Source organism: Danio rerio, chromosome 4, assembly GCF_052040795.2.
Source record: "Danio rerio strain M-AB ecotype USA chromosome 4, GRCz13ab, whole genome shotgun sequence".
Taxonomy (NCBI): domain Eukaryota; kingdom Metazoa; phylum Chordata; class Actinopteri; order Cypriniformes; family Danionidae; genus Danio; species Danio rerio.
The window spans coordinates 63,078,025-63,105,132 of NC_141024.2; the positions used below are offsets into that span (position 1 = coordinate 63,078,025).

A 27,108-nucleotide genomic window follows, 5' to 3' on the forward strand; every position below is an offset into this window, starting at 1 on the left:
TGGGTTATATGCACAGAAGTGTTGTTCAGCCACTGAAATCTTCTGACGAACAAGTTATGTGACTATTTACAGTTTATAAGGGACCTTTTACAGCATCGATAATTCATTCATTTTCTTGTCGGCTTAGTCCCTTTATTAATCCAGGGTCACCACAGCGGAATGAACCGCCAACTTATCCAGCAAGTTTTTACGCAGCGGATGCCCTTGCAGCCGCAACCCATCTCTGGGAAACATCCTCACACACATTCACACACACACTCATACACTACAGACAATTTAGCTCACCCAATTCTCCTTTACCACATTTCTTTGGACTGTGGGAGAAACCGGAGCAGCAACATTATCCAACATTATTGAAACATTTGATAGATCAGTGAGTTATAAAACAGGTTCATTACTTGAAATGTTGTGTAAAGCTGTTGTGCTGCAATATATTTTGAGTGTGTTTTAGGATTATTTATTTATTTAATAAAACATTGAGTTGATAGCCCATTTGAATGTCTTTATTATAGAGGTACATTTTACCTTCTCTGAAACAGTAATTGTTATTAAGTAAATTATATGAATAAAATATGATTTAAAAATATATTTTTAACCGAATAAGTAGCTGTTAAATTTAAATGTGAGGCATTTTTTACCCAATTAATATACCTATTTAATAACTTTTTACTTCAGGTAGTTATTACTCAAAATATGGGATTAAATCTACCCAACCAAAGTCTGTGAAAACTGTTACCTCAGATTTATTGGGTAAATTCTAAAGATTAGTTTTTACAGTGAGGGTTGACACAATTTGAGGTTTGTTTCCTGTTTTTCTGCTTGCAGATTATTTGTAAAAAGTATTGTAAAAATATTTTAAGTTAATAATGACTAATATATGTGTGTGGGTGTATTATTTGGCAAAATGCACTTGAGTAGACACATTAAAACAAACATTCTTTATAGACTTTTTTCTATAAGAAAATAAATTCATTGTTTGTGGAATAGTTGTGTTTTAATAAATCGGCTTTACAGGTTCATACAGATAGTCTATCACACTTAAAAAGACGCTTGTTTTTGTCCACCTAGTGGCATAACAGTGTGATTTGCATTATAAATGGTAAAATTAATCATTCAGAAAAAAGATTTGAATCATTGAGAACTGAATCGCTTCACGTTGCCGATTCGAATGCTTGTCAGTCAACTGTCACCAACCGTCTTCTGAAGGTAAAGTACTTTTCTTAAGTTATTTTATTGTTAAAGTGCTCTAATTACTGCTCTGTTTTAACGTTAAATCAGTAAATTGCTTTATAACATCAAAACAAATGCTTATTTTATTTTTAAAGTCGAGATCATATTAGTAATTACTAGCACATTGCTAACGTAATATACCCAGACCTAACAATTTATACCTGTTAACATTATATTGTTAACTTACTTAACGTACCTTCCAGAAACCCCTGAAGAGATGGAGGAGGAATTAGCTAACCCGTCCAAGCGGATAAGGACAGCAAAAGTCCTCAACCAGGATGAAGAATAGGACGAGAAAGGAACTGAAAAAGAAAAAGGAGCTCTGAAAGAGAAAAACGTAACGTATTTATAAAAATCTTATTCTAAACCTCTGAATGTTACCTCATAGATTGGTGTGGTATTCGTCTTCTTACTGAAACTTCCGCTTGTCAAATGAATCACTGGCAGTTCATATTAATCACTCAAATCATTCCAGTTTGTTATCTATCTGACAATGAATCAGATTATGGAGTCATTTTAGGTAAAGTCAAGTCACTAATCGGTTTATTCGAACACTTTGCGTGCACGCTCTTCAGTTAGTATACAGAGTTTTAATTCTCATTGTACGAATAATTTTTTGAAAAAATATTTTAAATAGTTTTACGACATTAATTACCTTTAAAGTATTAACACTCATACATTTTGAATTCAGGTCGATTTATTTGTTAAAACTTTAAATATATTCAAATATAGGATATATAAATATTAAAGCAAAACCATTCATCGTGAACTATGATCTTTCATGTGTTTGACCATATAAGTCATTGATCCATTATCATGAATTGCATAGCAACTTAATGAATTCAAACTTTTGGTAAAAGCATTGATTAGAATATATTATACAATTATCAAGTATTAAAAAAGTCTTCTAATGTCTAATCTTGCTTAGCATGTTTCCAAACTTGTATGTCTTTTTCCCGTGAGGTTTCCCTCTATCTTTGTATATTTGACAATAAAACATTTATTTAAAAAAAGAAAGCTGGTGATTTTTTAGAATTCTGTACAGTTCATTAATTACATTTCTATCAATGATTTGTAGAAAACACTAAGGACTGCTGAAGCCTCAGAAAAAAGAAAAACCCTTCTAAAAATTCTAGAAGACAGAGAGGAAGAGAGAGGCCCCACTTTTTGAAATGGGTCCTCCCCCCCAAAAAAAACACAGATGACAGAGATCACAGATTTTCTGACAGCGAAGATGAAGTAGTAACTCTTCTTCTTCAAGAAAATATAGATCAATGAAGACACAAAATCAAGAGCTTTAAGAAGAGCTAAAGAAATCAACAAACAAGTAAGAGTTTAGTAATTAACAATTTCATTATTAAACAATAATATATATATATATATATTTTTTTTTTTTCTTGAGCAGTGATTAATCAGGACAGTGGTCAGAAATGGCTTAATTGTCCTATAATAATAATAATATTAGAACATCAGTATTGGCGTTTAATACTCATATTATTTTTTTTATTATTATTGTTATTATTAACGAGCCCCTTGTGTATCCCTAGGGAGTCGAGCCAGGTCCAGTCAATAATATGGTGATTTTGTCTGCGAGGCGCAAAGAGAGGAAACTTGCTGAAGGATTAAGGTGGGACACTTGTAAATTCTATTTTAAATTCTATTTTACATGTATGTTTGTCAGACCAATGATTTAAAATAGCCCTGCTCTATGAGATCTGTTTCTTTAGCGCAATATCATTCTTAAATATTATAGATATGTGACTGCATCACAATGGGGTAATTATCCATTCTTGTAAAAGACACCACAACAGCTTTATAAAATACTTTAAAATCAACTCAAGAAGATGAATATGGTTTGGTGAATATGGTGAATAGGACAACAAAATTAGAACTAAGTAATTAAATTTTGATTAAGTCTTTTGTTTCATTTAAGGAGTACACTTTATAAAGATGTCACCAGTGAGCTGTCTGATCTTTCAGTCCTTCAAGTGGCAGAGATTTACAAACACTTTGCCAGTTCTACAGCCCCTTTGGTCACCACAATTGGGATGTCGAGTGAGGATTTTTGGGTGGATTCTGCCTTCGGAAAAACTCAAATTGGAAGTGTCCTGTCATACCAACAGCCAGCTGCATCAAACCGCAACATTGTTCCTCATCGTGATGCCCCACCAACACCACCACTGCCACTAGATGGTTACAGCCACCTGTCTGCTTGTTTTTTCCAAGCGGCAACCTCCCGCTCTCCCTCAGGAAGCCAATACGGAAGTAACTAAAACTGCAATTCATCCGAAATTCCGACACTTGAGTGACAGTTAGGTCTCGCTGGTCGCCGTCACGTCACCTCTGCAGATTAGCCACTGAACTCGGCATATTTATCGTATTTCTGTGTTGTTTTATGTGGCTTTACACAGTCAACTGCCTTTTGGACTTGTTTCCTACAATTATTAGATGGCATGGCATGCTGAGGGCACTTAATTGTGCTCACAAACCATTTACGTGGCCTCCGTTTCCCATGTGAGTAAAGTTATATACTTATATACCATCTCTATACATGTATTTGTTTTATTTAAGATCATTTATCGTTTATATTTATATTTAGAGCTGTAATGCACTCCAGAATCTGTCAGATTGATTAGCTGTAGGCTCTAGAACAGTCATCTGAAGTGTTGTCATACAGTGTTATGCTGGATTTCATCAATAGTCTTACAGTAACTAACACAGACTATATCTGAAGTGTTTGGAAGAAATTTGCGTTTTCCTCCTGTTAAAAAACGTCATAAGAACAATGTTTAGTGGCTCAATGTATTACAGCAGTGTTTTTAAAAGTCTAAACACTTTATTGATATAGTGTACAACCAAGCACAAGTGGCTAGAATACAAACGAGTCACAGGTGATAAAGTATTAAGCATTTCTCCCAAAGTAAAGTGTGTCTGAACCAGGTCCAAGCTAAATGCTAGCAGGTGTCTGTAGCTCCGCTCACTCTCCGCCTCTTTGCCCTTGTTTGGTATCCCGCCGTGGGTGTGATGACGCGTGACCAAAATGGCAACGGTTGGCCGCGCCTACTTGTGGCTTCTTTTGCGCTCTTCAGAAACCTATGGGTGACGTCACGGATACTACGTCCATATATTTTACAGTCTATGGTTTTTTCATAATAATCAGGAACAACTTCACATGAGGTCATTGACCATAACTTCAGAAATGGCTCACTATGTTGAGCAAGCCACCAGATATCAGAGTGCATGTCTTGATTGGCATTCTGTCAGGAAAACCCGGATAACATTGTCACGCTTCAGTAAGATGTCTGTCATGTGCATGGCCAGACCTCAGCTGAACACCTGGCCGAAAGAATCCACAAGGAACTCGCCAGACAGCCGACATGAAGCAAGGACTTCAAATGGAGTCTGAAGCAGTTATGGAGTACTGCTTGCTGCGAGAGGTAAATTACCAGCCATGTGGATTTTTTTGAATTCACTCTGATGCTCCTTGGCTGGGGTCCTCTCCTGATGGGATAATTTTTGACCCCAACGAGCACCTTGTTTTTGGCCCTCTAGAAATAAAATGTCCCAATGTCAAAAGTTTTGTTGACTGTTCTTACCTCAAATTTCACAATGGCACACCAGAACTGAAACAGCAACATGCCTACTACCAGCAAGTCCCAGGAAAAATTCTCATCTAAGGATTGGACTGGTGTGACTTCATCATTTATGCAAAAGATGACATGATGATTCAACGCATTTATAAAGACATCAAAATGTTTTAGACCATTCTGGAAAAAAGCTGACCTTTTATTTTTTTTACTTTTACCTTCCAAGATGCCTACAGATGTAAACAAAACACACACACGTGCACACACACACACACACGTGTACACACATGCACACTTTTAATTTAAAGATTGTTTAATGTTATATCTACACATCACTGTACAGAATGTTTACCAATTCATCAAAGTTATTTAAATTTACACATGTGCAATTGTTTAAAGTTATTAATATTTAGGTACTTGTATTACTAGAGAGCAAATGTTCGGTTGTTTGTATTTACTTATGTACATTATTCTTTAAAGTTATTTATTTACATTACTGCAGTTATAATATTCACACACACACTCATGGTACAATCTGTTTATTACCCAAGGCTGAGTGTACTCTCAGCTGTTTTTATCAAAACTGGTTATCTACATTCAGGCTGCTATATTCTCACCACACAAAGTCTATCTTGAATAAAAAGGAAAATCACTTTAAACAGAATTAACACATAATAATATTATCAAAACCCCTTTAAGGGATTCAATCCTCAAGCCCTTCAGTTCCACTTGAGGTCTCCATGACCTCTGACCTGATTTGAGAGTTCCTGAAAATACAGTTTTGACAGACAAAGATAGCGACAAAGACACTTCAAGTGAAAATTCCTAAATTCATTCATTCATTTTCTTTTTGGCTTAGTCCCTTTATTAATCTGGGGTCACCACAGCGGTATGAACCGCCAACTTATCCAGCATATGTTTTATGCAGAGGATGCCCTTCCAGCCACACACCGCCACACAATCAGGTCACAAAGAACTTTCCATGCAACCTCCTAAAGTTTAGGAACTACCAATACAGCAAAAAAAAAACTTCTGCAAACAGACTCTCAACTGAGGACAACCCAGGACAACTACCACTCACAAGCAATGAATCCCAAGGATGTCACTGAAGCGGAGTCACCAACCAATCAGGAACGCCGTGTTTCGTTGAGGCCAGTCGGCGAAGGAAACTTAAACAAATGTCTCTTGCTGATCTGGCACTGTTGCCAACTATTTTCAATGAAAAGGCACTAAGCTCTGCCCGAAAAGTCGCTAGATTACGTCATACGTCAATTTGCATATTACTGAAGTCATCACATTCTACCATTTCTGTTTAACAGCCTATGTTAATAAAGGGGTATTTATTTGCACTATGCTTTATATAACCATGTCAATTTAACTAAATTTATTGCTGTTTGAATACAATATATCATTATAGATGTGTAGTGAATTTGCAGTAATGTCCTAGCTGTAATAAACTCAGACAAGTTCAGAAACTGTCACTAAAGTATCTGTGATTGTGAACAAGAATAGAATAAACAGTCAACCTAAATTGTTCAAATAAAGGAGAAGCAGATTGGTCTGACAGTACAAGGGAATTACCTACGCACTGCCGGTGCTAAATCATTTGCCATCGGTACGCAGATGGGTGATCTGCCTTGAGGCTGCAGGTGGGAGAGGCTGCTGTACGAGGACTGACTGGGCAGCCTGTCAGTGCTGTGAGGCGGGGGAGGGGGCGGTGGCATCACATGCAGCGCGTTGAGATGAGTAGGGACGGTACAGTATGGACAAATGACAGTCTATAAAAATCTCCAATAACACACAGAAAAGTCGCTAGATTTGTCGCTAGTCACTTTTTTGAAAATTTGTCTCTGGGGGGTCTGAAAAGTCGCTAAGTTGGCAACACTATGATCTGGTACAAACTGATCTTAAGCAGTTAAAGATAAGCCAAATCTCTGCTTTTGTGGTTTCTCAGGTGTGAATCTAAGAGCTAGTAATAAGAGCTAAAATTAATTTGGAACGGTTGTCAACTCATTTTGCACAAGCACCAGAATTAAGAACCACTCCTCTGGGGTATGTAAAATAACAAAATGAATTGCCCTACTAAAGTTACTTCTCTACTTCAGTATATCTCTGTAAATATATCTTTACAACATTTAAAACATTTTATCAACAGCCAGTTGATAAAAAAGGGTTGGGGCTTCCTGAGCATTTATTTCATTATAACGCCTTTAGTCTGAGACATCTCGCACACTGGTCCATCCCTCCTGAGAGAGCTCATTCTTGGTTTATGGTTGAACAAGCCATCCTACTTCACCTTCCACCACCACAATGTCCATCCATCCATTTATTTATTTTATTTGTAAATGTGTTATTCATGAGGCTGATCTCAAAAATATAATAATTTGTCAGAATCTTAGGTGCAGGCTAGGACTGTCTCTGCCATTTGCAGATAACGTTGTCCTCTTGGCTTCATAGGACATGGACCTTCAGCACGCAGTGAGACGGTTTGCTGCTGAGTGTGACATGGCAGGGAAAGAAACCGCACCTCTAATGCTGCGTTCACACCAGACACGGCACGCGCATCAAGCGTGAGTGATTTACATGTTAAGTCAATGCAAACGCGCAAATAGACATCCTGCGGCGCGTATGACGAGAATTGAGCGAATGGTGCGGGGCGAATTGAGCGTTTTGCGCGTTTGACATGCTTAACGAGCGTTTTGTGCGAATCTCTCGAGTTTGAAAATCTAACCTTCAGCGGACATTCGCGCCGCGTTAACCTATCAGAAGCTTGCTCTTGTGGGGGCGTGATTGTGACGTAGAACATGTTGATGGTGTCCCAGGGGAAATCCTCCAGGCGACACTGACAACAAGTCATCAAACTGGGCTTGGCTCAGTCAGAAGCACCGTTGAAAGCCTCCGTCATCCAGGTTCAGTTTCTGGAGGAGTTTATGAGCTCACAGAGCTGGATGCACCTCTGAAAGTATGCAGTGGACTCAGACATGACCCTAAACATATCGACACTGTTTTTCAGTCTCCATAAAGCACATTAACATTGTTATTTTCTCAATAAAATCCATGTTAGCCATTTAGCTATGAAGCTAGAGTCACCGGGCAGACAGAAGCCCTGCCCCTCACGCGAATCCACTTCTGTTTTGAAGTGAATTTGACACAAGGTCAAAAGAAACAGACAGTAAAATCAGACAAATAAAAGGAGAATCATTAATATCATTGAAGATGTTTTTGGGGGCCTCTTTTTTTGTTTTAACAAACTCATCCCTCAGGTTTTTGCAAACTTTTACAAAAACTTTCCTACTTTCCTACTGTTGCAATTTCTAGCCAAGAATTATTGGTCATCTGGTTCCCCTTCGGGGGGAACTTTAGCACTATAAGTGGATTTGATTTGTAAAATCCACGCATTGGGAGGATTTGGATCAGAAGCCGCTTGTCTGGAGAGTATTGAACGGGCCAATGAATGAAATTAATTGGTAGCGTAAGCTTGCGCAGGTGTGCGACATCTGCAATTATCTCAGCATATAAGCACACCTGAAGCCAGCAGACGCCATCCTTTTCGCTTCAGATCCTTTCTGAGTGAGTCGATGAGGGTTCCTCTTGCTGATCAGCACTTCAGAGCGAACGAGTGTGTCTCCCGGTCCAGAGTGGGTCTTCGCGGTGGCAGACGGTCGAGCTGGGTTACTCCCTTGCCTGCGGTTCTTTGGGTCCGGTCCTCCAGAGCGGTGCGTATAGTTGCAACTTTCCTAAAAGAGCAACACAGTCGTGCAGCACGTCCTTTTCAGGATGGCGCTCCGACTGTGCGTTTCTGGATGCGGGGGTTTCCTGGCTCCGGATGATGAACACGATCACTGCATTGCATGTTTGGGGGTCCAGCATGTTAATGCGGTGCTCGCGGGCGGTTCATGTCGTCATTGCGATGCCATGACCGTTGCACAGCTAAGATCGCGGCTAACTTTCGCAAGAGAGCGAGCCACCCTAGTTGCCTCCTGTTCTAAAAAAGCAGCGGGCGCTCGGGCAGATCTGAGGGTTTCAGCGGGAGATAATCCGCCGCCCACGGGCTCGCGGACCTCTCGCTCCTCACGGCGCTCCATCCAAGCTTCGGGTGGTGAGAGTGATCCGTCTAACCAGATGGTAGCTCTCACACTCGCTGACACCGGAGATCAGATGTCCTCCGCGGCATCGGAGGGTGGGCTTTCACTGTCCGACGAAGATCCGGACCCGCTCGCCCCCTCCGGGCAGGTGAGCGCTGTCAAATCGGATCCTGAAGCGGACATGTTAGCCGTGCTTTCCCGGGCTGCTTCGGCCGTGGGGTTGGAGATGGTTTATCCCCCAGCTCCGCGGCCGGACCGACTAGATGGGTGCTACGTAGAGGACCAGAAGGCGAAGCCTTCGAAGCCTCTCGTCCCCTTCTTCCCGGAAGTGCACAGTAGGCTCACGCAGTCTTGGAGGGCACCTTTCTCTGCCCGTGCTGCGTGTGCCTCCGCCCTCACCGCCCTTGACGGCGGAGCTGCCAGGGGGTATGAGGCGATCCCGTCAGTGGAGCGCGCTATCGCGGTCAATCTTTGTCCGCGCGGCGCCTCTACGTGGCGGGGTTTGCCCCGCCTCCCGTCCAAAGCCTGTAAGTTGTCTCCCTCCCTCGGAGCCAGAGCTTATAAGGCTGCGGGCCAGGCTGCTTCTGCTTTGCACGCGATGGCCACCTACCAGCGCTACCAAGCGCAGGCGCTGGCCGAGCTGCACGAGGGCGGGTCCAACCCAAGCTTATTACATGAGCTGCGCACCGCGACCGACTATGCTCTTCGGACTACTAAGTCCGCCGCGTGTGCGCTGGGGAGGACGATGTCCACACTTGTGGTTCAGGAACGCCACCTCTGGCTAAACCTGGCCGATATGCGCGACGTTGACAAAGTTCGCTTTCTTGACTCGCCCATATCCCAGGCTGGCCTGTTCGGCGACACCGTCGGTGAATTCACCCAGGAATTCAAGGCGGTGAAAGAGCAGTCGGATGCGATGGGCAATGTCATCTATCGGCGTGGCCGTAAGCCCGCTCCGCCCGCCGAGCCATCCACCTCCGCTGTTCCTCGCCGAGGGCGCCCGCCAACGAGTGCGGCCCCGCCCTCGCCTGCACCTCCGGCCAAGCGGCCGCGGCGTTCACCTCGAAAGCAGGCAGCCCCTCCTGCCCAGGGCGCCGTTAAGTCCGGTAAACGGACCGCGAAGCGTCCCTGAGACAGGCCATCCGGAGAAGAGGAAACTTGCTCTTTCCCCGCTGGAGGGCGGGGCCCCGATAACAACGGTACTTTTCAGTGCCACCAAAACATCAGTAAAAGAGCACTTTTTCCCTTCCCCGGATGTGACTGCACGAGTTCTGCCAGTCCGGGACGCGCTGCCTTCCGGCTCGCAGACTCTACGTGCTTCGCCAGTGGCTCACGAGCGCTGGGGGGACGGTCTCCCTTCCCTCAGCCCTCCAGCCCCCTCTCCGGAGTCAGGGTGCGGAGCCAGAGCGAATCGCTCTCCTCCAGCTCTTCCGCGGGACCCTCGTGCTTCCCGGATCAGCACACCCACTCCGCGCTGCCCCACCGCTGGTACGTCAGCGATTGTAGCGATGACTCCATTAGCGGGGGCTCTGCCTGCCTGGTTAGCGCGGGCCAGCCCCTCGCGGTGGCTCATACGCACAATCAGACTCGGTTACGCGATTCAGTTCGCGAAACGGCCCCCCAAGTTTACGGGCGTGTATTTCTCCAGGGTCAACCCCCTGTCCGCCCCTGTCTTGCGAGAGGAGATTGCTGCCCTCCTGGCGAAGGGTGCAATCGAGCCGGTTCCTCCAGCCGAGATGGAGAGTGGGTTTTACAGCCCATACTTCATCGTACCCAAAAAGAGCGGTGGGTCACGGCCAATCCTAGATCTGCGCGTTTTGAACCGCTGTCTGCACAGGCTGCCGTTCAGAATGCTCACGCAGAGGCGCATTCTCCAATGCGTTCGTCCTCGGGATTGGTTTGCAGCCATAGACCTGAAGGACGCGTATTTCCATGTCTCCATTCTTCCACGCCACTGCCAATTTCTGCGGTTTGCGTTCGAGGGTCGAGCGTGGCAGTACAAGGTCCTCCCCTTCGGGCTCTCTCTGTCTCCGCGGGTCTTCACCAAACTCGCGGAGGGTGCCCTAGCGCCCCTTCGGCTCGCGGGCATTCGCATACTCAATTATCTCGACGACTGGCTGATTTAGCCCACTCGCGGGAGCAATTGATTATGCACAGGGACAAGGTGCTTCGGCATCTCCGCCTACTGGGGCTTCAGGTCAACCGAGAAAAGAGCAAACTCGCCCCCGTGCAGAGGATTTCTTTTCTCGGGATGGAGCTGGACTCGATCACCATGGTAGCGCACCTCTCCGAGGAACGCGCTCGCCTGTTGCTGAACTGTCTGAGGGAGCTCGACAGCAAACTAGTGGTCCCACTGAAGTTCTTTCAGAGGCTCCTGGGGCATATGGCATCCGCAGCCGCCGTCACGCCGCTCGGGTTGCTCCATATGAGACCACTTCAGCACTGGCTTCACGATCGGGTCCCCAGACGCGCATGGCACGCGGGCACACACCGGGTCTCGGTTACTGCGCTGTGTCGCCGCGCCCTCAGCCCTTGGAACGACCCCTCGTTCCTACAGGCCGGTGTGCCTCTAGGACAGGCGTCCAGCCATGTTGTTGTTTCAACAGACGCTTCCAACACGGGTTGGGGGGCCGTGTGTCGCGGGCATGCGGCTGCGGGCCTCTGGAAGGGTGCCCAGCTGCATTGGCATATCAATCACCTAGAGCTGTTGGCAGTGTTCCTCGCTCTCCACCGCTTTTTACCGGTGCTGGAGCGGCAACACGTGCTGGTCAGGACGGACAGTATGGCGGCGGCGGCGTATATCAACCGCATGGGGGGTATGCGCTCTCGCCGCATGTCTCAGCTCGCCCGCCGTCTGCTCCTCTGGAGTCACCCGCGGCTGAAATCGCTGCGCGCCATTCACGTCCCAGGCACGCTCAATCGTGCAGCCGATGCGCTCTCACGACAGCTGTTACGCCCTGGAGAATGGAGACTCCACCCCGAGTCTGTTCAGCTGATATGGGCGCGATTCGGGGAGGCCCAGATCGATCTGTTTGCTTCCCCCGAGAACGCTCACTGCCAGTTGTTTTTTTCCCTGACCGAGGGCTCTCTCGGCACGGATGCACTGGCCCACAGCTGGCCTCGGGGCATGCGCAAGTATGCGTTTCCCCCAGTGAGCCTGCTCGCGCAGTTTCTGTGCAAGGTCAGGGAGGACGAGGAACAGGTTCTGCTAGTTGCGCCCCTTTGGCCCAACCGGACCTGGATATCAGAGCTCTCACTCCTCGCGACGGCCCTCCCCTGGCGGATCCCTTTGAGAGAGGACCTACTCTCTCAGGGACAGGGCACCATCTGGCACCCTCGCCCCGATCTTTGGAACCTCCACGTGTGGTCCCTAGACGCGAGGAAGACTTAGGTAACCTACCGACTGCGGTGGTTAATACCATCACTCAGGCTAGAGCCCCCTCCACGAGGCGCGCCTACGCCCTGAAGTGGAGTCTATTCACTGAATGGTGCGTCTCTCGCAGAGAAGACCCCCGAAATTGCCAGATTAGTGTTGTGCTCTCTTTCCTTCAAGAGAAGTTGGACAGCAGGCTGTCGCCCTCCACTCTCAAGGTTTACGTGGCCGCCATCTCCGCTTATCATAGCGCGGTAGCTGGCGGCACCGTGGGAAAGCATAACCTGGTCATCCAGTTCCTTAGGGGTGCTAGGCGAATTAATCCATCTCGCCCCCCTCTCATGCCCTCTTGGGATCTCGCCCTCGTTCTCACGAGTCTGCGATCCGATCCCTTTGAGCCACTCGAATCAGTATCTCTAAGATTTCTGTCCCTGAAGACAGCTCTGCTGGTTGCGTTGGCCTCCATCAAGAGGGTCGGGGACCTGGAGGCATTTTCGGTCAGTGACTCGTGCCTGGAATTCGGGCCGGATTACTCTCACGTCATCCTGAGACCCCGCCCCGGTTATGTGCCCAAGGTTCCTACCACCCCCTTTAGAGATCAGGTAGTGAACCTGCAAGCGCTGCCCCCGGAGGAGGCAGACCCAGCCCATTCTTTACTTTGTCCAGTTCGCGCTCTGCGCATTTATGTGGACCGTACTCAGAATTTTAGATCATCTGAGCAGCTCTTTGTCTGTTATGGCGGTCGGCAGCAGGGAAGTGCCGTATCGAAACAAAGATTATCCCACTGGATTGTGGATGCCATTTCACTCGCTTATTCGAGTCGAGGTCAGCCGTGTCCCCCGGGAGTACGTGCACACTCCACTCGGAGCGTTGCATCCTCTTGGGCGCGTGCACGCGGCGCCTCTCTAACAGACATCTGTAGAGCTGCGGGCTGGGCGACACCCAACACATTCGCAAGGTTTTACAATCTGCGAGTGGAGCCGGTTTCCTCAAGGGTATTAGGTAACCCTTTGGTGATTGAGGAGACAACTCGGTAGGGTGTTGAAACACGCTTGCTGCGCCATTCTCCCTAACACGGAGGTACGTGCGCCTTTTTTTTATCTGTCAGTAAAGTTCCCCGTCAGGTGAGCCCTGCAGATTCCTCCGTGGCCCCCAGCACTGACTCAGCGGAGGAGTCACTTGCTGGCCCACTACGTTGTAGGTCTGCCCGCTGGTCAGCCCGCGTTTTGGGTATAGGTGCCTGCTATGCGTGATCCCCACTAGGCGATCCCATATGCTTATTCCGCCACGGTTAAGTCCCCCCCCTGGGCGGACCCGTGTCTTCCCTCTCCGCTAAGCACTCTTTTGCTATGCGTACTCCCCCTTTTTAGGGCTAGTCCATATGTAAATTCTGCCATCTATCCCCCCCTTGGGTAACGGATGGCCTCCGCAGCATCCTCCCTATCGGGATTGCACGCTTCCCAACGTACTGTCGTATTTCCTAGAATTATCTAGATGCTCACGACTTCCCAAAAAATATATCTAAATCCGTAAAACTTCTGTTGAAGTAGGATAAATTAGGGCCAGGGACACGTTGGAGGACCGCGCCCCCCATGATGTGGGTGCGTCACGCTTGCTTGACTATCTCCTCATCGGGGGTGTTGGTAAGGTGCAGTCATTATGGCGCTTTCAATGGGCTCCCAATGCGTGGATTTTACAAATCAAATCCACTTATAGTGCTGAAGTTCCCCCCGAAGGGGAACGTTCGAGGTTACTAAAGTAACCCTTCGTTCCCCGAGGAGGGGAACGGAAGCACTATACTCCGTCGCCATAATGACTGTCCCTTAGCTGTTTGAAAGTCTCTTCAGCTTAAAAGGATGGCGTCTGCTGGCTTCAGGTGTGCTTATATGCTGAGATAATTGCAGATGTCGCACACCTGCGCAAGCTTACGCTGCCAATTAATTTCATTCATTGGCCCGTTCAATACTCTCCAGACAAGCGGCTTCTGATCCGAATCCTCCCAATGCGTGGATTTTACAAATCAAATCCACTTATAGTGCTTCCGTTCCCCTCCTCGGGGAACGAAGGGTTACTTTAGTAACCTCGAACGTTCTCCCTATGATCACGCATGAATGGATCATAAAGATGTACCCGTTTCAGACAAAATCAAGCAGGAACCTCCCGCTCTCCCTTTAGGAAGCCAATAAGGAAGTAACTAAAACTGCAATTCATCCGAAATTCAGCTAGTCCTGGCCGCTCCTAGCTCCATAATAGAGCAAATTTTAATTGAGCCCACTGTTAGAATGGCCAACTTTACAGCAGAAAAAAAAGGTGTTTACAGCCTGGTTCAAAAAAAGAATTTGGTTAATACAGCTAATATTACCCTTCATGACAACTGTGAGGGGGGTGAATTTTTTTTATAACTTTTTTATCATCAGTTTCCTTTATATTAAGTTACATTAAGTTTGCATAATTAAGGCCATGGCCACTTGAGTGACAGCTAGGTCTCGTTGGTCACAGTCACGTCACCTCAGCTGAATCCTGCAGATTAGCCACGGATCTCGGCATATTTATCATATTTCTGTGTTGTTTTATGTGGCTTTACACTGTCAACTGCCTTTTGCACTTGTTTCCTACAATTATCAGATTGCATGGCATGCTGTGTGCACTTAATTGTGCTCACAAACCATTCACGTGGCCTCCGTTTCTCATGTGAGTAAAGTTATATACTTATATACCATCTCTATACATGTATTTGTTTTATTTAAGATCATTTATCATTATATTTAGAGCTGTAATGCACTGCAGAATCTGTCAGATTGATTAGCTGTAGGCTCTAGAACAGTCATTTGAAGTGTTGTCATACAGTGTTATGCTGGATTTCATCAATAGTCTTGCATTTACTAACACAGACTATATCTGAAGTGTTTGGAAGTAATTTGCGTGTTCCTGCTGTAGGAAACTACACAAGAACAATGCTTAGTGGCTCTGTGTATTACTACAGTGTTTTTAAAAGTCTAAACACTTTATTGATATAATGTACACCCAAGCACATGTGGTCAGAATACAAACGAGTCACAGGTAATAAAGTATTAAGCGTTCTCCCAAAGTAAAACGTGTCTGAACCAGCTCCAAGCAAAATGCCAGCACTTATCTGTAGCTCTGTTCACTCTCCGCCTCTTTACCCTTGTTTGGTATCCCACCAAGGGTGCGATGACGCGCGAACAAAATGGCGACGGTTGGCCACGCCTACTTGTGGCTTCTTTTGCTCTCTTCAGAAACCTATGGGTGACGTCACGGATACTACGTCCAGATATTTTACAGTATATGGACATAATCTCTTCAAAGTGTTTTATATTAAATGCGGCGCCACGCGAACTTTTCACCTGAGTCTCAAAAAATTCTGTGAGCTTCCCTATGGCGTTATATCACTGACAAATGTTGTGAGTGCAGTATTACAAGTCAAGAGCGCATTCATGTAATACGAGTGAGCAAATCTCTTTGCTCGTGCACTGATTTCCTGTTTGGGGACAAAACTGCGTGCAAGCTCTTAAATATAATACACTGCTAGTGCACAAATTTACTTACTCTCAAATATGCACTGCTCATGCACAAATTTTCTTGTGCGCTCTCAGTACATTGTTCCCTCTTCCTTTCGTGCTTTTTGATATGATTATATTAATACACTATATTACCAATAACCAAAAACTAAAATAGACTTGTATATTACATTTTTATTCTAATAAACCATAACATTTTGGCTGTATGTTATATGATGATATTTCCAGTTTCAAACACTTAAAGACAAAGAGAATAGTTAATTTAAAAACATTTATTAAACATTCAAAAGGTGCACCAAACTAATAAAATAAAACATTTAGTTATAACTAACCCAAGCAGAAATGTAACTAATGTAAAATAGAGAAAACCTGATAAGGTATTAGAGCCTCCTGTACTTTTCACTCTTTAATTAAATGTGACTATCAATCTCATTTTATCATGTCAACTAAAATAAAGCGAACTAGTCTCTGTTGTACAGTGTTTTGAACAGTACTATAGTAAAGTACTTCAATTAAACTGTTTTGGTAATACTATAGTTGCTATGGTAACACAAGTGTAATATAAACAAATGACCCAGTGCTGTAGTTTAGTTTTTTTTTTTTACAATATAGGGTATATTATTCTACAATTCATCACACTTTACTGTAGTAAAACTAAACTGTATTTTATTTCATCAGTTACCTATTCTCAATACTACAGTATGCTGAAGCATCTCTGGAGAGCAAAAACACGAAAGGAGTAGGAAGCACAAGACACAAAAATTATGAGTCTGCATCATCCGACGGAACAAGAGCAGATCATTTGCACGTGAGCAGCCAGTGTTTTGAGAGCTCGCGGGCAGTTTTGTCCACGAACAGAGAAAACCAGTGCATGAGCAAATAGAGTCACTCTCTCGTATTACATGAATGCACTCCCGACTTGTTATACTGTGCTTATGACATTTGTCAGTGAAATAACGCCCCAGTGAAATTTAAGACCCAGCGGAAACCCTGTAATAATGAAAAACTTGGAATATTATTACAACACTTTAACTACATGATATAGGTAATGCAAAACAAAACCAAAAGGTTAAAGAGTCAATGAGATGGCAGGTCTTGACATGAGGACTTCTGAGTAGCCACAGCGTCCTGGGGTGGCTAGCATAACAACTTTTATATACCCATCGATGAGTAATGCCAAGCTGGAGTCTTTGGGATCATCAAAGTGTAATAATATTGTATTGTAATACCTGTCGCTCTGCCTAAATCATAAAATATTCATCAAGTTTGTATTCTACTCAAAAAAGTAAACGTAGTAAACTAGAAAGAATCTTGAACCTAAAATTAAAGAAACTTCACTAATAAAAGATGCAACACAGGACAATTGAATGGGCTTTCTAAACTTGATGCCCTGGTATACTGCAAACTAACCGTCCTGGAGCTCCACCTTCTTGTTGATGTGCGGTGTCTTCCTAGTGATTTGTTTCTCGTTCAGGGAGTCAGACAGAGAACATCATCCAAAACAACACTAGCTACATGAATACACTGGAGAGTGGAGTACAGACCTATCCGCACCTGTACAATAACTTGCAAAGAGACGCAGAGGTGCTGTTTGCCAGATGTTTATGAAACTGTTCTTCTCTCGGTCGCCATCATTGTGTTTACAGTAAACGCAATGAGTGCAACACATTTACAACCCACCTACTGCAGTGTGGGAGTGTTGGAAAACAGTACATCGCCACTCAGCCTTTTCAAACATTATTCAGACATGAAACATCCAGTGCACATGAGAAAATGTTTTGCTGCATTCATGTCATGTGTGCAGCTTTTTGTCCAATTCTGTAGACACTGATCAGATCTATACATTTTCTCTCCAGTGTGAATCTCTCCTCGTCACAGTGTGAACACTTGTACGGTCTTTCTAGTGTGAAACGTCTGGTGCAGTTTCAATTTTGTAATAAAAGTCTTCTCACACTCAAAGCACATATACTCCCACACCAGTGTGGATCTTCACATGTTCATTAAGGTTTGCTGATCAGTTGAAACTCTTCTTACACTAGCTATGTTTCCATCCACCTATTTTATGCACATTTTGCAAATGCGCATAAAAAAACCAGTTGATGGAAACGCCATGATGCGCATAAATTTTGAAAATGTGCATAAAAAACTTATGCACCTAACTGGGTAGGATAAACTTTTTATTCGATAAGAAAAGATGCGCATAAACTGCGATGGAAACACTTTTACCGCACAAACTCCATCGTGCGCATTAAAAAAGGTCATGTGATTTGTTAAAAGAGATCATGTGGTGCTTAAAATGTGTGAATGGATAAAACTTCAGGCTGAGCACATTATAAAACATCTGAAATGTTATTTTGGTCATTATAAAACGCCTTACCATTTCAGTATTAATGTTATTATATTATTAATGACCTCCAGAATCAAGAGCGCCTGTGCTCCGCGTCTGACATCTTCAAACGCCACTGCGCTTACTGCTTGTCAGGATTGTCTTCTGTGGCGCATTTATTTAGAAAAGATTGATGCAGCTTCTCCTACTGCAGCAAATGCAGTTTTTACTGTTGATATTTGGCGCCAGTTAATCAGGAAGTGACGATTTTGTTCGCTTTGACACGTTGGATGGAAACGATGCTTTATTCGCACAACTTTTATGCGATAATCGAGTTTTGCACATAAAGTTTATTCGCATTTTTGGATGGAAACATAGCTACTGAGTGCATGTGAATGAGTTCTCTCCAGTGTGGGTCTTCATGTGTTTATTAAGGTCTGATGAGTTACTAAAATTCTTCCCACACCAAAGCTGCAGTCACACTAGAGTTTGAGCATGCAACATTCTGTTGTATGGCACTGCGAAAAGGGGCGGGATTAAACAAGATGATTAGATATAAAAAAAGTGAGCGATTGGTCCATAATTTACATTTCTGTCCAGAGAGGTCATGTTTTGATCTTTGATTGGTCTCACACAGACAAGTGATATGATTTTGCAGGTCAGAGTTCACCAAACTTGAACTTTGCAACGCAGTGAACTGCAAAACTTGATACACGAACTTGCGTTTCATGTCTGATGCATTCACATGCGTATGAATGGAAGTCTATGGGGAGAAAAGTCCAGTGTGACCGTGGCTCAAGTGCATGTGAATGTTTTTTCTCCAGTGTGGATCCTCATGTGTTTATTAAGGGATAATGATTGGCTGAAACTCTTCCCACACTGAGTGCATGTGAATGGTTTTTCTCCATTGTGGATCCTCATGTGTCTATAAAGGTTTGATGAGCAGTAAAAACTTTTCCCACACTGTGTGCATGTGAATGGTTTCTCTCCAGTGTGAATCATCATGTGTAGATTAAGGGATGATGAGCGGCTGAAACTCTTCCCACATGGAGTGCATGTGAATGGTTTCTCTCCGGTGTGGCTCATCATGTGTAGATTAAGGGATGATGGTTTGCTCAAACTCTTCCCACACTGAGTGCATGTGAATAGTTTCTTTCTAGCGTGAATCCTCATGTGTGGATTAAAGTTTGATGACAGGCTTAAACTCTTCCCACACTGAGTGCTTTTGAATGGTTTCTCTCCAGTGTGGATCCTCATGTGTCTATAAAGGTTTGATGAGCAGTAAAAACTCTTCCCACACTGAGTGCATGTGAATGGTTTCTCTCCAGTGTGAATCATCATGTGTAGGTTAAGGGATGATAAGCGGCTGAAACTCTTCCCACACTGAGTACATGTGAATAGTTTCTCTCCAGTGTGAATCCTCATGTGAATCTTAAGAATGTGTTTTTTTCCAAAGCTCTTCCCACACTGAGTGCAGGTGAAATGATTCTTGTTTTTCCTTTTAAAAATACCATCAGTCTGTAAATGAGTTTTTTCCTCAATTTTGACATGATGTTCCTCCTCTTTACTCCCCTCATTCTCTTCAATTAGGACTGAAATAAATAAATACAACAGTTTTCATTAAGTCTTAAAAACTCTCATCAAAATCTGAAAAGTAAAAACACACTGGAAAGATTGTCTACACACACTGTAATTTGGATGCAAAATAAATGTAAAATAAATCAGATCATAGTTTGTTTGGTCCATTAATGTGTACACATTTAAGCAGATTCAATTCAATTTATATTTATTTATCTAGTGCTTTTACAATGTAAATTGTGTCAAAGCTGCTTAACATAGAAGTTATAGTAAATTAAAACTGTGTCAGTCCAGTTTTCAGTTTCTCATAAAATTCATTTTGGTCATAATAATAAGACATAGATTTGAAAGCTGTAAATGGCCTATTTTTATTTGTATATATAAATTACAAAATGTTTTTTTTTTTTTTTTTTTTTGTAAAGCAGACAGGGAATACTAGTCTATTCTGTGCCTGACAGGTAAACGCATCAGAAAAAAAGTCTGAGGTAACAGCTGAACACACAGCTGAATATTTGCCTCTCAGACATGAGACATACCTGTACAGCATCTGCATAAACGCTGGAACGTGCACCTTTCCAGAGATGTATAGTGACAAAGTAGAACTACTTCACTACTGTACTTAAGTACTAAAAGGCAGTATCTGTACTTTACTGGAGTATTGTTTTTTTCTCCTACTTACACTTTTACTTCAGTATATATTTTTGATGAGTTTAATAGTTTTACTCCGATAGATTTTTTATGTGCTGCAACGTTACTCGGTACTATGGGTGTCAAAATGATCGATATCTGTTCAGTAATAGATCATGACCGGTTATTACATACTGACGTCATTTATCTCATATGCGCGATGTCGCAATACTATGGCAGAGGCGAGGGCGAGTGAAGGCGGCACATCACACGAGCCACTATCTCACTATACTGAGAAATGCTTAAAACTCCATCTCTGGAGATGGTGAATTATGTGGACATTATGTATGACTTGTAATCATATTAAATATTTTTTATTTTCGTAAAGTAAAACTACACAAAATTTAATGTAAGAGTTGGGTTTAGAGATTGGATTTGGAGCAATCGAAAGTACAGTTTGTACAGTATAAAAACAATTGTAACCTATGTAATGTCCCCACAATTCACAAAAATGTGTGTGTGTGTGTGTCTGAGAGAGAGAGAGAGAGAGACAGAGAGAGTATAGTATGTGAGTGAACATGCTGAATTATCTCATCAGTGAAGGGATTTTCTGGTAAAAGGGCCTGATGATGTGAGTTCTTGTACCATAGAAACTATTGACATCCATCAAATATCTACAAAAAACATGGCAGTATTTGCCATTTAAGAGGTTATCTTTATAAGTTGTGAGTTTCACACATTAGTTTTAAAAATTCATTATATTTACTCCGAAACTATCCTAAAAGTGTTGAAAAAAAATTATATATATATATATATATATATATATATATATATATATATATATATATATATATATATATATATATAAATACTTAAATGATTTCAGTATATTCATGAATAAATAACAAGCTGTGTCATATTTATTCTGTGAATGATCAAAAGTTTATATTTCTCAGCAAACAGTCAATTTATACTGCAGAAATGTATGATATGAAATCATTAGTTTTGCTTTTCTACAATAAAGTGACAAATCAACCATTTGGTCGAGCATGTTTTTGAAAAATTAATACACACACACTAAATATTTTTCATGGCACCAAGTAACATAACTTTGTAAAGTTAGGGCTCTTAGATGGTAATATGTCAAAAAATATGCTTACCTAGCAAATTTTTACCAAAAACAGTTCACATGATGTCAGGGGGCTATTCCATAAACCAGGCTTACAGAAAAAGCCAGGCTTATTTTGGTAAGTCTGGTTTATCAATGGCGGATTAAGTTTCATAAATCAAGTTTACAATAGTTTAAACTTAGTTGCCCTGGCAACTTATGCTGCGAAACTAGCCTGGTCCGGAGCAGGCTAACTCTCAGGCTAAGTCTTAAGTTCAAGCCTAATCAAAGTAATGTTAACATTCACCTGCCAAAATCTGATGCCATTTTAATTCCCTTAACCTCTTAATAATGATTAAAACTTTATAGTCATTTAATAGCAAAAAAAAAAAAAAAAAAAAAAAAATATATATATATATATATATATATATATATATATATATATATATATATATATATATATATATATACACACACAATTGAAGTCAGAATTATTAGCCCCGTTTTGATTTATTTTTTCTTTTTAATATTTCCCAAATGATGTTTAACAGAGCAAAGAAATTTTCACAGTATGTCTGATAATATTTTTTTCTTCTGGAGAAAGTCTTATTTGTTTCATTTAGACTACAATAAAAGCAGTTTTACATTTTTTAAAAAACAATTTTGAAACAAAATTATTAGCCCCTTTAAGCTATTTTGTTTTTTGATAGTGTACAGAACAAACCATCATTATACAATAACTTGCCAAATACCCTAACCTGCCTAGTTCACCTTAATAAACTAGTGAAGCCTTTAAATGTCACTTTAAACTGTACAGAAGCATCTTGAAAAAATCCAGTAATGTATTATTTACTGTCATCATGACAAAGGTAAAATAAATCAGTTATTAGAAATAGGTTTCTAAAACTATTATGCTAAGAAATGTGCTGAAACAATATTCCTGCCATTAAACAGAAATTTGGGGGGAAAAAAATAAACAGGGGCGCTAATAAGTCAGGGGGGCTAATAATTCTGACTTCAACTGTATATATATATATATATATATATATATATATATATATATATATATATATATATATATATATATATATATTCCAAACTTTGCATTGGTACTGAATAATCTAATGTATATGCACAAATATATTATTGTAAAGCATCCTGTAGAAAATATTAATTTAAAAGAGAAATCTGTGATGGGTGTTCTTAGCTCTCTCTCTCTATATATATACCCTTCGGTAGGCGCGCGACAACACCGCTGATCAGTATGTATATATATATATATATATATACATACACATTTATTTTTCGGCTTAGTGCTTTTATTAATCTGGGGTTAGCACAGCGCAATGAACAACCAATTTATACAGCATATGATTTATGCAGCGGAAGCCTTCACTGGGAAACATTCATAAACACTCATTTACATTCCTAACTATGGCAAATTTAGTTTATTCAATTCATCCCATAGCTTGCATACCGCATGTCTTTGGATTTGGGGGAAACCAGAGAACCTGGAGGAAACCCACACGAGCATGGAGCTAAGAAAGACACTGACTAATATAAAGAAGAAGACTACATTTCTTAAATAATGACTTTAAAGCTGTAAAATGAGTGGAATAATCGGGAGATGATACGTGCTGAGCAGCAACGTCCATTTAATGTAAAGATATTTTCCCACAGGCCGCGGGAAACAAGTGGCAAAGGGAAAGCAACGATTTGCAGCAGACTCGGGAGCAAATTAAAAATCCCACCGATGGTGCGTGCACGGCTCTTTGTTTATTTTAAACCTGTGTGCTTACATTTAGAACATTTTGTACATTACAGTAAGCCTGCAACGCATTAAAACTTTTCCTTGCAAGCAACAATTGTCATTAAGCGCAAATACTCTCTCTCACGCACATGCACGCGGTCAAGCACAATTACTATGTTTTTATAACAAATATTTAATTTCATGTTAATAGGCGTAAATAATAGCCTATACTTAAAAATGTATTGCTACGAATGTAGCCTAATGAACTATCTGCAGTTTCGTGGCTCACTCGCTGTGAACAGCTGTGTCTCATTTCAGAGCTCTTTCAGTTCTCTAAGTTGGCATGGTAGCACACAATATAATCGATGCATCTATGCTCGACTTTTAAGGTTTCACAACAGAAACGTGCACAAGCAGTTATCTAGATTATTTAAACTGAACTCAGACTAGTTAGATCAAATGATCTTCAACTTGCTGTTGTGGAACCAATTTAAGCGCAGACGTTTAGTTCAGCTCATTGAAGTCAAAAACTTTGATTTTTCCAAATGGTAAACCTTAAAAGCAGTTATTGTCTCATACCTAAGCAGCATAACACTGTTTTTATGATGGAAAAATTTATTCTTTAAAAAAAAAAACCTCAAGTAAAAAGACTCCAATGGCGCAGCCTGCTGGTTCGTGAAGAATATGGTCAATACTGACGAATTTTACACTCAAATGTTTGCATATCACCAGCATGCTGTAATCCATTTCTTAAGCAGTAAAAGTCATTTTTAGACTAGTTTGTTGGCCAGTTGTAGTCAGTGCAATGCTAAACATTTTTGTTTCACTATAATTTAATGGTATAATTTAATGGTTTGTAACTAAATGGTAACTAAATGGTTTGTCACGCGTCATCCCACAGCAACATCATATAGTTTAAAATACTGTACAATGTTTTATAACAATTATTTTGTTGTCCATTTCATTTAGCATATGTAATATTAGGGGCATCCACGTTTTCTGACATACTTTAAACCAGGGTTTCTGCAGGTTTCTTATGACATTTTTAAGACCATTATGACTGAAATTTTAGACCCATAAAGGGATAAAGCTAAAGAATTTTTTTGGCCCAGATGAAAAAGATTTTATTTGCTCTATCAAAAAAATAATATAATTTAATACATTTAATAATACAATAATAAATGAATAATAAAATGAAAATGTTTTAGATATTTCTTTCAAAGGATTATAAATACCGTGTAAAATGGCCCAGATGGAAAATATTTTTATTTGCCCCATCAAAAATATAATAATTTTAATTTAATAATACAATAGTAAATGAATAATCAATTTTTTAAACATATTTTAGATATTTCTAGCAAAAGATTAAAAATTTTGTGTAATAACAAGCAAGCAATACTTGTTTCAACAAACTTTTTTTCCAAAATAAACTTTATTTAAAATAAAAAACAAATGGACAAATGTTTTAAAAACTATAATAAACTAAATCTGTGCACAACACAGGTCTGCCCAGGTCAATGTCCTTAGCAGTAAATACATGGAGCACGTTTAAACAAATGTTATTGTAAGGAAAATAATTAAAGCATTACAATAAATAAATTAAAACAAGTTAAAATGACCTTTTTGAATAATAAGATAACATTTTTATTGAGATGGATTGATGGTGATTGTATGGGGTTTGGCCAGATTGGGTAGAAAAACATGAACCTTAATTAAAGACCAAAGGAAAAATAAAGACTTGTTTATAAAAGATTTAAGACCTACAGCACAACATTTCAGTAAATTTAAGACTTTTTAAGGCCTAAAATTTTGATTTTGGAATTTAAGACATTTTAAGACTCCAAGGAAACCCTGTTTAAACACAATAGCCCTGGTAAATAGTTATTATAATAATGATGTAATTCTAATTCAGATACTATCTGTGAGAACTAGTAACAACTACTAGAAACAAGTTTAAACCCATGAAGAAGTTGATGAAAAAAGGGGAATTGTGATCAACGTGACATATGCAAACATATTCCTGTCTTTCAATGAGTGCTTATGTGTGTTTAGGAGAATTAGGCAGCACACTCAGGGCTGCAAGATGGATTGAATTTAGTATTCTTATTAATAAAATATATCTGAATGAGGATCAAATGACTGAGTTGGTCTTTGAGGCCCCATTTAAACTAATCCGTTTTCGTTTTAAAATGCATAAGTTTTGCTACGGTTATGCCATCTGTCCACACTACGCCGGAGTTTTCGACTGCCGAAAACGAGCGTTTTGGAAACGCTGAAGAGGCCGTTTTCATTCTAAAACACTGCTGCTCCGTCTCAGTGTGGATGGGGAAAACAGAGACATCTGAAAACGGAGGCGGGGCTGCAGACATTCGCCTCTCTGATTGGGGCTTTTCCTCAATATTAAGTAGCCTAACGTTACACACAGTTCAGTCCTGCATCCTCTTCTAGTAAGTTCAGACTTTGCAAGTTTGATCAAGGCTGCAGTCTCTTCTTCTCAGTTTGATATGGAAAACAGACTATACCGAGGACACGGGTAAATCTTCACAGGGAACAGTGTACTTTATAACTTCATTCACATCACCCTGGCTACGTTGTTTCACTTTCTCAACAATAAAATGTAAACATGATATAAGGAACTCCCTATTTTTATTTTGATATTAGCAACTTAACAGACAGCAGAAATGCTGAGACGTTGTGCTGCATTTATGAACCTCATCTTCACTGTGTGGATTTTAATAACAAAACGGAGCCGATAACAACTGCCTCCTTTCAATTTCAGTGAAAATACAAAACATGCCCTCTCTTTTGCTGAATATCAGTTTTAATCATCGATAATGGCCATTATAAAAGTATAACATACAATAAGTTTATACATTATAGGAAATAAAGGCAAGCGATCAGTCAATATACAGAATGTAGGCTACGTGGTTACATTAATCATTAACTTATCTTTGCGCTTAGCCAAAACATGTTACCTTAGAACTAATAGATTCCAATGACCAAAGTCGGGGAATATGTCGTTAGATAAAGACAACAAGATGAATGAAATATCCCGTTTAATAAATATAGGGAGATTAGATCCAGCGGGAGATGCTTGATGAGCAGTACAACGAGCAGAGCTCTCATCTGGGTAGATAGGCTGCAGCGCTTGCCCGAGAGTGTGTGTGTGGTCAGGTGATGTGCGTTTTCAGCGTTTTGGTGTGGACAGAGAGCTGTTCAGAAACGCTTGGTGAAATGCTAGTGTGGACATCGTTTTAAAACTAAAATGCACAAGTGTAAAAGGGGGCTGAGAATAAAAATCAACCTGTTTGTTCCTGTGGATCTTCCTGTTTGACTGTGAATGTTTCTTCAATCTTCACATCTTCACTCTCCTCTTTAATAAACGCCATCTTTATAACAGTGTGGAGATCAGTCGATTCTGGAGGAGTTTTTCTCTGTGTTTGGACACTTTATCCTGTTTAAAATGAACAAAACAATAAAAATGTCCTGTTTAAAATAAATAAAACTATGAAAAGAAACAAAATAACTTCTCTTTAACACTTAACTACTTAAACAGTTTCTTTATATAAGAGTAATTAACAAAAATAAATCAGGTAAAACGTTTCTTTAAAACACTTTCTACACACTTTACTGTTACTTTATTCAAAAAATAGCCCTCGGTTACTGAGAATAAATTAGTACTACGTTGTATAAAGGGTTAAAATCTTATTTCCAACAGCAGTAACATAATTTAACATCATATAAAAACTAAAACTTTAACTTTAAATCGGTTTACATCTGTAAACGTTTTAAAACAAACCTTCCTCCAGTTGAATTACAGCACTGAAGCGGCGCCGCCTGATGACGTCACACGCCATGCCAAAATAAAAGTCTTTTTTGTTTAACTTTTTTTCCACTTACTGTTG

General features: G+C 41.1%; 3 protein-coding genes across 3 annotated transcripts in view; 2 read left to right on the forward strand and 1 right to left on the reverse strand.

Annotated features, from left to right (window-relative positions):
• Window positions 1–27,108, forward strand: part of si:dkeyp-104f11.6 — a 68,150-nt gene that overhangs the window by 14,355 nt on the left and 26,687 nt on the right. The window lies entirely within an intron of this gene.
• On the forward strand, window positions 1,111–17,422 carry LOC147845044 (uncharacterized). Its single transcript, XM_088649887.1, has 4 exons — window positions 1,111–2,557; window positions 2,778–2,857; window positions 3,164–9,912; window positions 17,289–17,422. Exons 3-4 carry the CDS (start codon window positions 8,595–8,597, stop codon window positions 17,420–17,422), a joined length of 1,452 nt encoding a protein of 483 aa, XP_088506013.1. The 5' UTR covers window positions 1,111–2,557; window positions 2,778–2,857; window positions 3,164–8,594.
• On the reverse strand, window positions 15,261–27,058 carry LOC137491256 (uncharacterized). The gene is made up of 3 exons (XM_088650720.1): window positions 27,003–27,058; window positions 26,508–26,657; window positions 15,261–19,732 (listed from the first exon to the last, which is right to left on the reverse strand). The coding sequence occupies exons 2-3, from the start codon at window positions 26,590–26,592 to the stop codon at window positions 18,936–18,938; spliced, it is 882 nt and encodes a 293-aa protein (XP_088506846.1). The 5' UTR covers window positions 26,593–26,657; window positions 27,003–27,058; the 3' UTR covers window positions 15,261–18,935.

What these genes read in the sequence shown, in the direction of transcription:
- LOC147845044 (XM_088649887.1), top strand. Translation starts at nt 8,595, where the DNA reads ATGGCGCTCCGACTGTGCGTTTCTGGATGCGGGGGTTTCCTGGCTCCG. An exon ending in CCGAGGGCGCCCGCCAACGA is followed by an intron (nt 9,913 to 17,288) that starts GTGCGGCCCCGC and finishes TTTCTCGTTCAG; the next exon opens with GGAGTCAGACAGAGAACATC.
- LOC137491256 (XM_088650720.1), bottom strand. Translation starts at nt 26,592, where the DNA reads ATGGCGTTTATTAAAGAGGAGAGTGAAGATGTGAAGATTGAAGAAACA. An exon ending in AGATCCACAGGAACAAACAG is followed by an intron (nt 19,733 to 26,507) that starts GTTGATTTTTAT and finishes TATTTATTTCAG; the next exon opens with TCCTAATTGAAGAGAATGAG.